The sequence below is a fragment of the Sorex araneus genome, chromosome 11 (assembly GCF_027595985.1).
Source record: "Sorex araneus isolate mSorAra2 chromosome 11, mSorAra2.pri, whole genome shotgun sequence".
Classification (NCBI taxonomy): domain Eukaryota; kingdom Metazoa; phylum Chordata; class Mammalia; order Eulipotyphla; family Soricidae; genus Sorex; species Sorex araneus.
The window spans coordinates 31537116-31549248 of NC_073312.1; the positions used below are offsets into that span (position 1 = coordinate 31537116).

Consider the following 12133-nt stretch of genomic DNA (forward strand, 5'->3'; position numbering starts at 1 on the left):
GACTGGTGCTTTTAGATCATTGACAATGAGAAAGATTTTGCCACTCTGTGTCTCTTGATAGGTGCATTTAGACCATTGACATTGAGAAAGATAATTGTCACGGGTTTTTGTGCATCTTCCTATAAGGGTTTATTGCATTTATGAGTGTTTTCTTTCTTGTCTTACAAGAGCACGTTTAGTCCTTCTGTCAAGTTTGGTTTTGACTCTGTGAAGTTCCTGAGCTGTTGTTTATCTATAAAATGGTGTATCGTTCCATCAAGTTTGAGTGAAAGTTTTGCTGGATAAAGTATTCTTGGTGAGGCATTCAATTTGTTGACTTTTTTCACTCTATCCCTCCATTGTCTTCGGGTTTGGAGGGTTTCCTCTGATAGGTCTGCTGTAATTCTAAAGGGTATTCCATAGTATGTGATTTCTTTCTTTGACTTTGCTGCTTGCAGTATTGCATCTCTATCTGCAGCATCCATCATTCTGACTATGATATGACTTGGAGTGTTTCTATCAGGATTTCTTTTACCTGGCACCCTTCTGGCTTCTTGAATCTGGATTCTTGCATTCTCTAACTCTGGGAACTTTTCAGCAAGTATTTCTTTAACTGTTTTTTTCACTGGGGTTGGCTCCCTGTCCTTCGGTACTCTGATGATTCTAATGTTGTTCCTCCTGGAGTCATCTCCTAGGTCTCTGATTCACCTTAGAGCTATGTTGAGGTCTTTTCCCATTGTGTGTTGTTGCCTGTACAATTTCTGCTGCTCGTCTTCAAGTTCGCTGGCCCCACAGAATGCCACGCCCACTTTTGATGAGGCCACACCCCATTCAGTGGAGGCCACACCCCCAGCCAGTCCCTTGTTAATGTTTAGTCCACACACACGTATGCTCACTGCCGGGATGGTCCTGGCAGGAGACTTTGGGCAGCGCAGGGCTGGACGGGAAGGGAGCATGTGGCAATTCACTGACCTGTTGAAGGGACCGGCGATGATGAGGCAGGCGCAGAGGGCACAGGTGAGGGCAGGTGCCCTTCTCTCACATTTTTAAAAGTAAGTTTTATTTAATAAAAATTATCTTGCTTAAAAATATGTTAAAAACTTTACTCTAAAGTGCATGTGGAAGGGAGTCTGGGGCCGGGGCCGGTGCCGGCTCGATCTTCGCCAAGATTTGACCCGGGTGACCATGTCTTTGCACAGCTGCTTTGCTGCTGAACGAGCAGGATCCAGAGCCAGCTATATGACTTTGGGTTCCAGTGATGCTTGCAGCCATGTTTCCGGACTGTGAACTAAGCTTTTGCCCCACTCTGGCTAACGGAGGAAATATCCTTCTTCCTTTGTTTTTCTTCCCTCCAGGAGGAAGAGGTGTGGTGTCCGCCATTTTATGGGACTTTTAAGCAGTTATGAACTTGGTGGCGCGGGGGAAAAAGAAGAATGTGCTTTGAACTTGAAACAGCAGGATGCCTGGGCCGTCTCGGGCCGGGGCCGGTGTTGGCTCGAGCTCTGCCGAGATTCGACCCGGGTGGCCATGCCTTTGCACAGCACTTTGCTGCTGAACGAGCAGGATCCAGAGCCAGCTATATGACTTGGGGTTCCAGCGAGTGCTTGCAGCCATGTATCCAGACTGTGAACTAAGCTTTGGCTCCATGCTGCCCCAGGAAGGGAAATGATTCAATTTTCAACTTAAATCTCCCTGGACTTAATTACTAAAATACAGAAATCCTAAAACTGCGTGGCCACTACTGCAGCTGCGTGACTTTATATCTCTTCATTCTCATCAGTGGAAAACTAATTATCAAATATTTCCCTGTCAATAGGGCCGTATCTTGGGAGATAAATTCCAACAAGCATAATCAGTTCTGTGTTGAAACTCCAACAATAGTGAGTATTGTGTTGAAATATGGAGTATAATCAAGGTAAATAGAAAAGGAAATGAAATTTTTCAGTTATTCTTGAGGGGTGGTTGGGGGGGTGGGGCGTGGGATGTATACTGGTTTTTTTTTTCTCTCTTTGGTGGTGGAATATGGGCACTGGTGAATGGACGGGTGTTTGAGCATTGTATAACTGAGACATAAGCCTGAGAACTTTGTAACTTTCCACATAGTGATTCAATTAAATAAATTAAAAATAAATAAATTTTAAAAAATAAAATGCATGTGGAAATTCAATGGACCCAGCATAATAATCAAGATAAAAATCTTGAAAAATAACAGAGATTTACAGTTCAGTTTCAAATTTCTATAAAGCTAGTAATTAAGACTGGTAGAAGAGAGAGGGCTAATACATCTATACAGGGCTCTGCATCCCCAAAAGAAAGAACACACATTTTTTTTCAATGCACACTGAACAATTACCAAAATAGACCATGTGCTGGGTCACAACACATACCTCAATAAAATCAGACAGTTTAAAATTTTATCAACTATCTTTTCAGACGATAATACACTGAAGACAGAAGTTAATCACGCTCAGATATGGAGAACCAAATCAAACACCTGGAAATCAAACTCAATGTTGAACAACAAGTGGATGAGGAAGGAAATCAAGGAAGAAATCAGAAGATACCTGGAAACAAGTGAGAAAGAAGACATGAGTTACCAGAACCCATGTGAAGTAGCTAAAGCTGTGTTAAGGGGACACATTTTTTATAGTTATTATTTTCTTATTACCTTTTTGAATGTTTCATGGATCTTGTACTTTATTGCTTTACTAAACATGTGATGAGCAGATATTTCATTTACATGAACAAATGCTTTTTGATCATGTAACACTCATACTACTTTAAAAAATTTTTTTTTTAATTTTATTGAATCATCATGAGATAGTTACAAGCTTCCTTTGGGTTACAATCTCACAACAATCAAACACCCAACCCTCCACCAGTGCACATTCCCCACCATCAATATCCCAGGTATACCCCACCTTTCCCACCCTCCCCCTGCCTCTACGGCAGACAATATTGCCATACTCTCTCTCTCTACTTTTGGGCATTATGACTTGCAACACAGACACTGAGAGGTCATCATGTTTGGTTCATTATCTACTTTCGACACACATCTCCCATCCCGACGGATTCCTCCAGCCATAATTTTCTTAGTGATTCCTTCTCTATTCCATCTGCCTTCTCCCTTCTGCTAATGAAGCAGTCTTCCAGCTATAGGGCAACCCCCCTGGCCCTTGTATCTACCATCCTTGGGTGTCAGCCTTACGTGATGCTACCCTACACTCCACAAATGAGTGCAGTCCCTCTAAGTCTGTCCCACTCTTTCTGACTCATCTCACGAAATTTGCTTATAAATGGATAAACATGGAGACTAGTTTTTAAAATCTTTTTTATTTCAGTGAAATCAAGTGATGGTACCTCATTAAATTTGGTATTACACATTTGTGCCTTCTCTCTTTTGTCAGAATAGTCCGGTTTTATCACCATGATTAACTATTTTAATGAGTTTGCTTTCATTGTTTTTCCATATTGATCATATGCTTGTAATTTCATTGATTTCTGCTCTTATTTTTCTCAGTAGTTTTCCTGGCTTATGTGGTTAAAACGCCTCACCATCACTTATTTTAATATCTCCTTATAGAATAAAGCTGCTTTGAACAGCTTTCCCACAATTTCAAAATTGGTATCAATATCTCTCAATAATACTAAGTCAAACTGTTTTATTTTCTTTCTTTTTCTTCTTCCTGTGTGAATGATTATGACGATCAAAATATCTACCTTGCATTATTTTCATTTTTGGAAGGTGGGATACCCTAACAGTGCTCGGGACTAACTCCTGGGGGATTACACTTCGGGGATGAGTGCTGATGGTATTTTCAGGACTATATGGGGTGTCTAGGGTCAAAACTGGGTCCAACATGCAAGGAAAATGTCCTACCTGATTCTTATCTCTTTAGCTTCTCATTTTCATTCTTCTTTTCTTATCTGAATTATGGAAAAAGGAATAAAATCTACTACTTGGCTCATCAAATTATAATTCTTACTTAGAAAAATACAAGGGGACATGTATATAAATAATTTGGTATATATTAATCATCTTTATTTCGCATATTGTCTATCTAGATTTACTCAATATTAAGTAAATATTATTATATATAGTGGCAAGTATAAAAGTTATAGATTATTGAAGAAACTGATGTCCACTGAGATTAAGGAAATTCTCTTTTATATTTTTAATTTATCTTATTTTATTGTGCATTTTGGGTCAGATCCGGCGATGCATAGGGGTTACTCCTGGCTCTGCACTCAGGAATTCCTCAGGAATTACTCCTAGTGGTGCTCAGGGGACCACATGGGATTCTGGGAATAGAACCTGGGTGCATTTGCCTAGCAAGGCAAATACCTCACCCACTGTGCTATCACTCCAACCCTGGAAATTCTCTTTTAATGTACATTGGTTTTTCCTGGCTTTTTGATGAAGATGGAATAGGTAAACAGTGCAATTTCAGGAAATGGATAAAAATGAAAGGAGGTAGACCCAGCCTAAGGTGGGCAAGATTATAGATAATATCACAGTAAAACCCAAATGGTCTCTATTTTTCACAGAGGAATGAAACAGAGTTTGTAGTTAGGGGGTACACGAGCAAGCCCACTGGAAATTGGGGTAGTGTCAATGTCCTCTGGGTCAACTTCAGATTTCAAGGTAAAATTCTGTAAAATGGTGGTGAGAAACAAAAACAGCTGCATACGAGCCAGACTCTCGCCAGGACATGTTCTTTTTCCTGAAAATAACAAATACAGAATGCAAAAAAAATCTTAAACAGTTTTTCTCAGTTAGAAGGAGAATATGCAATACCTGTGTGATGAATGCTTGCATAAAAGACAGAAGTTTTGAATAGACAGATGGACAAAAGGTAGACACATATGATATCCATTACCTAAAAACATATTTCTCTTTAAGTAAATATTTACTGAGCATCAATATTATACCAAGTACTTCATTAAATAATCCTATAATTGCTATTTTGACCTTTAAAACTTTGATCAGTGTTTCTCTAGAAATGCACATGCATTAGTAGCAATTTCTGTTCCTACTCTTTATTCCATTACTTTGTTTCCATTCTTCATAACCTTGCATTTCTTTTATTACTTCCTTTAGGAAAATTCAATAAACCAAGAAGTTCAGATATTTTACTACACTGTTATATTTGGTATGCCCTTTATTCATATTCTTAATACCTAGATCAAATTGTGTTTCTAACTTTTAAAAAGCTGAAAGAAATACCCAACGTTCCAGTGATCTCGATCAATAATTATTATCATAAAAAGGAAATTGCATGGATACTAAGATTGATGTTATTACTAAGAGGCAGAAATTCTATCAACCCATGTGTGAGCACTCAAGTGTCCAAGAATAGATTACCAGATAAAGAAACTATCATATGTATACACACGAAATATTACTCAGCTATAATTAAAAATAAAGAAAATTTGCTGCTGCTACATGGAGAAACCTGAAGAGTATCATGTTAAGTGAAGTTAGTCAGAAAGAGAGAGACACACACACAACAATCTGTCTCATATGCAGGTTATAAAGAACCATATTGGTGGGACAACATATGCCTAAAGACAGTGGAAACAAAGGACATGAGAACTGGGCTTCAGTAGGAAACATGCCACTTGAGAATGCTAGGGGATAGGACAGGGAGGGGCAAAATATCTAGGGTGGAGGGGAGTGTTCAAGCAGGGGAAGGAGATGTTGCCAAAAGGTGGTAAAGTGTATGTATGAAACTCTATCAGCAGTAGTACTGTAAATCACAGTGTAAAAACTTACATAGAAATTATTTTAAAAGCACCTCTCATAGAAGCAGACTGGTGGATGGGAGGTAAATGAGGTTCAGGGTTGGGAAAAATGAGAAAGGGAAGTGGACACTGGTGAAGGAATCCATGTTGAAACATTTCATGCCTGAAAACCAATCATGAATAAATTTTTGTTTGTTTCCTTTGGAGACACACCTGGCAATACTTGGGAGTTACTCCTGGCTCTGCACTCAGGAATCATCCCTAGGAGTGCTCAGGGGACATGACTATGTAGGATGCTGAGAATAGAATCAGAGTTGGTCATTTTCAAGGAAAACGCTATCATTGTACTATTGCTCCAATCCCCCGCCTATCATGAATACTTTTGTAATCTCACAATGACTAAATCTGGATAAAAATAATGGGTACTACATGAGTTTTTACTAATTCCCAAAATGTTCCTTGTCCTCTAAATACAAAGGAATTCAGTATTTGTTACCTGCTGAGAAAGCCATGAAATGGTCACTTTTCTTAAACTTGCCATTCTTATCCAGAAAGTGACCAGGGTCAAACACATTTGGGTTGGGAAATTCTTTGTCATCATGGAGGACTGAAGTCAGTGATGTTAATATCGTTGTGCCCTGAAATAAATATAAACTGAGTTAGGAAGAAGTTGTGAAGCTGGAAGAAATAGTCAAAATAATTCAATCTAATCATTTAGATTTGTTTTTCAAAGTCTGTTTCCAAGAAATGTCAGTGTATCTTGAGTCAGATAAAATGAAAAATACAGAACGATAAGTATAAAACTAGTGGTGGTAATGTTAATAACGAGGGCTTCAATAGTATTTAATACTGAATACATGGGATCTAGGATACCAGACCTCGGAATCCATCCTGCTTATTTGGACTCTGATATCTTACACTAACAGATGGATTATCTTATTTCTATTTTCACTAATTTCTAATGTTGATCAAAATAAAATGGAAATACGTATGAAGCTTGAGTTTAGTATTATCTGTATATAAGACTTTTATAAATAAATATGTGATCTAATAAAAATACTCCCTTTGTCTAATTAAGTAGCATAGTAACAAGTACTAGTATTTAGCATTGCCACATAGTTTGCTTTTCTTAACTAAAAATCAAGTGATGGGCACTTTAACAATGGTGATTCTTCTGACCAGTGAACTAGACTATCTTTTCACTTTCTTGTGCCATCATTTATTTATTTTAGAAGGAATTTATAACTTTCACTAAGTGTTTCTCTTCCTTTGTACAATGAATTAATAGATATTTAGCTATTTTTGAGATGATAATAAAATTATTATCTCTCTTTTTTCTTGCTTTTCCATGTCTTTATTAACACATTAGAATGCAATACTTCTGATTGCATTTGATTTTGTGGCCTGTTACTTTATGGTTTATTGGTTCTAGGATATTTTTAGGGGAATCTTTGGGTTCTCTTTCTACAATATGGTGTCCTCTTTACAGAGTGATCATATAACTTCTCTATTAATCTGACTTTGTTTTATTTTCTTGTTTAATTGCTGTGTCAAGAATTTCTCATATGAAACTTGTCTTGTGCCTAAACTAAGAGGAAATCTTTTCAATTTTCATTCTCAGGATAATGATATCCATGAGTTTATAAGGCTCTTTCAGTATAGAGATTAGTTCCTTCTACCCCTATTCTGTTGAGAGTCTCTACAAGGATGATTGGATTTTGTTAAATGTTTCTTCTGCATCTAAAAATATGATCCTGCGGTTCTTGTCCTCAATTATGCTACGAATCACGTTATGTATGTTAAAATATGCTTGCTGTGAATTACATAATTATGTATGTTAAGACAAACTTGCTTCTCTGGAATAAATACTGTCTTACCTTATCATCATGTATGATATTTTCAAAGTAGTATCAACATTGTAAAAATGACTATTTTACACACTGTATTTTATAGATGCAACACCACAATCATAAAAATCACTTGTATCACTTGTAGTCCCTTTGATCTTCTATGTGATCGAGCGGGCGCCAGTAATGTTTCCATTTGTCCTTGACGTGTGCTAGTGCAGCCCAATGATATCTGCTTGCTCCAGGAACAGAAAGAGCCTCAAATCGTTCATTCAGGGATTTGATGAAGAAATCTGACCATCTAGTTAGTGGGCAGCCACGAGGTCTTCTGATGTCCCGTGGAATCCAGTTGGTAACAGCCCTAGTCCAGCGCTCCTCTGTGAATCGCATCACATGACCGGCCCACCTGATTTTTGATGCCTTGGCAACTGAGACAGCATCCATAATTTTTGACCACCCATGGAGGTCAGAACTCCGGATTCCTTCTCTCACTTGAATGAGAAATTATATTCCCAGAATAGCTCTTTCCATTCCTCTTTGGGATACCCTAATAGCATTCTCATCCTGTTTGCGTAGGGCTCAGGTCTCTGAGGCATATGTTAGTGCAGGAAGAACGGTGGAATCAAATGGATGTGCCACCTGCCCACATACCAAATTCCGCAGGACGGATATGTCATTCCCAACATTATCCCTTCTGAAATCCGACATGCCATTTCTCTGGTAAAGACGTGAACAGCACCTGGTCCAAACAAGGTCAGACCCGAAACCTGAAGAATCTGCCGCCAGTACTCATCAGTACACTGGCCCAACCCTTCACACGCTTCCTGTCTGTATGCAAGGTTCCATCTCAGTGGAAAACCAGTAGGACCATTCTGTTGTACAAAAAGGGAGACATCCACGATATCGGCAACTCTCGCCCAATCTGCCTGCTGTCTGTCGTCTACAAGTTGTTCACTCGTGTCATCCTGAATAGAATAGGCAGAATTTAGATAAAGGACAACCATGAAAGCAAGCCGGGTTCCGAAGGGGACTCAGCATGATAGACCATAGCCACACAATGACCAAACTCTCTGAAGTTTTGCGAGAGTTCAAGATGCAGCTCTATCTAACGGTCATCGACTTAAAGAAGGTCTTCGATTCTGTTGAGACTGAGGTGGTCATCGAAGCCCTGGCAAAACAGGGCGTTCAAACTCAGTATATCAAAATCCTCCATGAGCTGTATTGTGGATTCACCACCAGGATCTCACCATTCTATAAGGAGGTGATCATTGATGTAAAGAGAGGGAAGCGGCAGGGTGATACCATTTCACTGAAACTCTTCAGTGCCACCCTCGAGAACATCATGCCACAACTGGTATGGGAAGGAATGGGAGTGAAGATAGATGGTCAGCAATTACACCACCTCCTCTTTGCTGATGATATCGTACTCGTAACACCAAACATTAACCTATTGGCACAAATGCTGGCCGACTTCGGCCACGAGTGTGGAAATGTTGGATTGCAGCTGAATCTCAACAAGACAATGTTCATGAAAAACGAACTGGTCCCTGAAGCTGCATTTGCTCTCAATGAAACGAATATCTCCAACTGCAGCAGCTATGTGTACCTGGGTCGAGAAATCAACATGAGGAACGACTTGGTGCCAGAAATATGCAGGAGAAAGATAGCAGCGTGGAATGCATTCAAGAGCGTTGAAGAAGTGGTTAAGTGAACAAAAAACCTCCGACTCCGGGCATAAAATTCTCTATGGAATTTTATGTATATCTTTAATTTTATATCATATAATAAAATTATATGAATCCTTAATACTCACAAAATAGCCAATATAATCCTAAAAAACGTATTTGGGAAACATTTCATTCTCAGACTTTAATCTTTACTACAAAGTTATAGTCATTAAAACTGCATGGTAATGAAACAAAGAGTCTAGATCAGCAGACTATAGTTTTAGGTCCAGAGATTAAATTCAGATGTATGGGCAGTGAATTTATAATAAAGACACTAGGTTTATGAAGTGGAACAAAAATAGCCATTTAACAAATGGTGTTGGAAAATCTGGTTATCCAAATATAAGCAAATGGGAAAAAAAAAAACCCGAAGCCCCTTCATCACACTGTGCATAACAGTTGACTCAAAACTGGTTACTGACATTAATCAAATACTTATTCGTAAAATATACTGAGGAAAACATAAACAGAGCTCCAAGATCTTGACCTCAGAGGATGTTTTAAAGATATGACCCCACTGGCAAAGAAAACAAAGCAGAAACCATCAAATGGGACTATATGAATTAATATGCTCCTTTACTGTGGAAGATATGAGGTCTAAAATAAAAGGACCCCCAACTAATTGGTAGAAATTCTATGAACATCACATATAAGACAGAAAGCCCTATCATATCTACATATCTATATCTATGTTATCATCCTAAAAACTCAACAACACAAAATAACAAAAATAGTATCAAAATGGGGAGAGTGAATGAACAATTTCTCAAAGATGTGTAAAGACAGCCAACACACTGAAAAAATGTTGTATCATCACAATTTATCAGAGAAACTCAAATTAAAATGGTAACGATATGATTTTACACCAGCAAGAATGCTTTATATAAAAAGGTCAGGAAAGAATAAGTGTTGGCCGATATGTTGGCAGAAACCTTATCTGTTGCTGTTTAGACTGTTGCTTGCTTTAGCTTCTTTGGAAAATGGTTTGTATTAGTGTGAAAAATTTAGGAATAGATATAGTCCCATTAGTTTACCTCTGTTTCCACTTGGTTGGTCAGTTGCGTGTCATCTTTGAAGATACCTGTAGCCTCAATATCATGGAGGGTTTTGCCGACCTTGTCTTCAATGTACCTTATGGATTGTGGTCTGATGTTGAGATCTTTAATCCATTTTGATCTGATTTTTGTGCCTGGTGTCAGTTCGAGACCTAAGCCCATTCTTTTGCATGTAGTTGTCCAGTTATGCCAGCACCATTTGTTAAAGAGACTTCCCTTGTTCAACTTCACATTTCTTGCTCCCTTATCAAAGATTAGATGATCATACATTTGATGTTGCATGTAGGGATATTCCACCCTGTTCCATTGATCTGCGTCTCTGCCTTTGTTCTAGTACCATTCTGTTTTACTTGTTACCGCTTTCTAGTAAAGTTTAAGTTTGGGGAGGGTGATGCCTCCCATCATCTTTTCCCCAAGAAGTGTTTTAGCTATCCGTGGGCGTTTGTTGTTCCATATGAATTTCAGGAATGCTTGATCCATTTCTTTAAAGAATTTCATGGGTATTTTTATAGGGATCATGTTCAATCTGTATAATGCTTTGGAGAGTATTGCCATTTTGACAATATTTATTCTCCCTGTCCATGAGCAGGGGATATGTTTCCATTTCCTCATGTCCTCTTTTATTTCATGGAGTAGCATTTTGTAGTTTTCTTTGTAGAGGGCCTTTACTTCTTTAGTTAAGCTGATTCCAAGGTATTAGACTTTATGGGGCACAATTGCGAATGGGATTGCTTTTTTCATGTCCCTTTTCTCTGTCTCATTGTTTGAAAATAGGAAGGCCATGAATTTTTGGGTATTGATTCTATAGCCTGCAACTTCACTGTACAAATCTATTGTTTCTAAGAGTTTCTTAGTAGAAGTTTTAGGCTTCTCTAGATCTAGTATCATATAGTCTGCAATCAGTGAGAGTTTGATTTTTTCTTTTCGTACCGGGATGCCCTTAATATCTTTTTCTTGCCTAACAGCTATTGCAAGTAATTCCAGTACTATATCGAACAGCAGTGGTGAGATACAGTGACCAAAATATAAAAGCAATCTAGAGAATGGGAAAGTATATTCACCCAATACCCATCCGATAAGGGGTTGATATCAAGGCTATATAAAGCACTGGCTGAACTCTACAAGAAGAAAACACCCAACCCCATCAGAAAATGGGCCAAAGAAATTAACAGAAACTTTTATAAGGAAAAGATATGAATGGCCAAAAGACAAATGAAAAAATGCTCTGCATCTCTAATCATCAAGGAGATGCAGATGAAAACAACTATGAGATACCACCTCACACCACAGAGAATGGCACATATCCAAAAGAACAAAAGCAACTGCTGTTGGTGAGGATGTGGGGAGAAAGGGACACTTCTACACTGCTGGTGGGATTGCCCACTGGTTTAGCCTTTTTTGGAAAACAATATGGACGTTTCTCAAAAAATTAGAAATTGAGCTTACATTTGATCCAGCAATACCACTTCTGGGAATATATCCCAGAGAAACAAAAAGTTATAGTCGAAATGACATCTGCACTTATATGTTCATCACAGTACTGTTTACAATAGCCAGAATCTCAAAAAAACCTAAGTGACCTAGAACAGATGAGTGGTTAAAGAAACTTTGGTACATCTATACAATGGAATGCTATGCAGCTGTAAGAAAAGATGAAGTCATGATCTTTGAATATATGTGGATCAACATGGAAAGTATCCTGCTAAGTGAAATGAGTCAGAAAGAGAGAGACAGACATAGAAAGATTGCACTCATCTGTGGAATATAAAATAACAGAGTA

At 38.3% G+C, this 12133-nt stretch overlaps 1 protein-coding gene across 3 annotated transcripts in view; it reads right to left on the bottom strand.

Moving 5' to 3' along the window:
• Positions 1-4521: 4521 nt before the first annotated feature.
• The window catches only part of LOC101550043 (cytochrome P450 2C19-like), a 35967-nt gene continuing 28355 nt past the window's right edge, over positions 4522-12133 (bottom strand). For all 3 annotated transcript variants that reach the window (XM_055119030.1, XM_055119029.1, XM_055119028.1), the window contains 2 exons: positions 6221-6362; positions 4522-4703 (listed from right to left, as the gene is read on the bottom strand). In XM_055119030.1, the coding sequence (XP_054975005.1) occupies positions 4522-4703; positions 6221-6362 (324 nt within the window). The remainder of the gene's footprint in view (positions 4704-6220; positions 6363-12133) is intronic.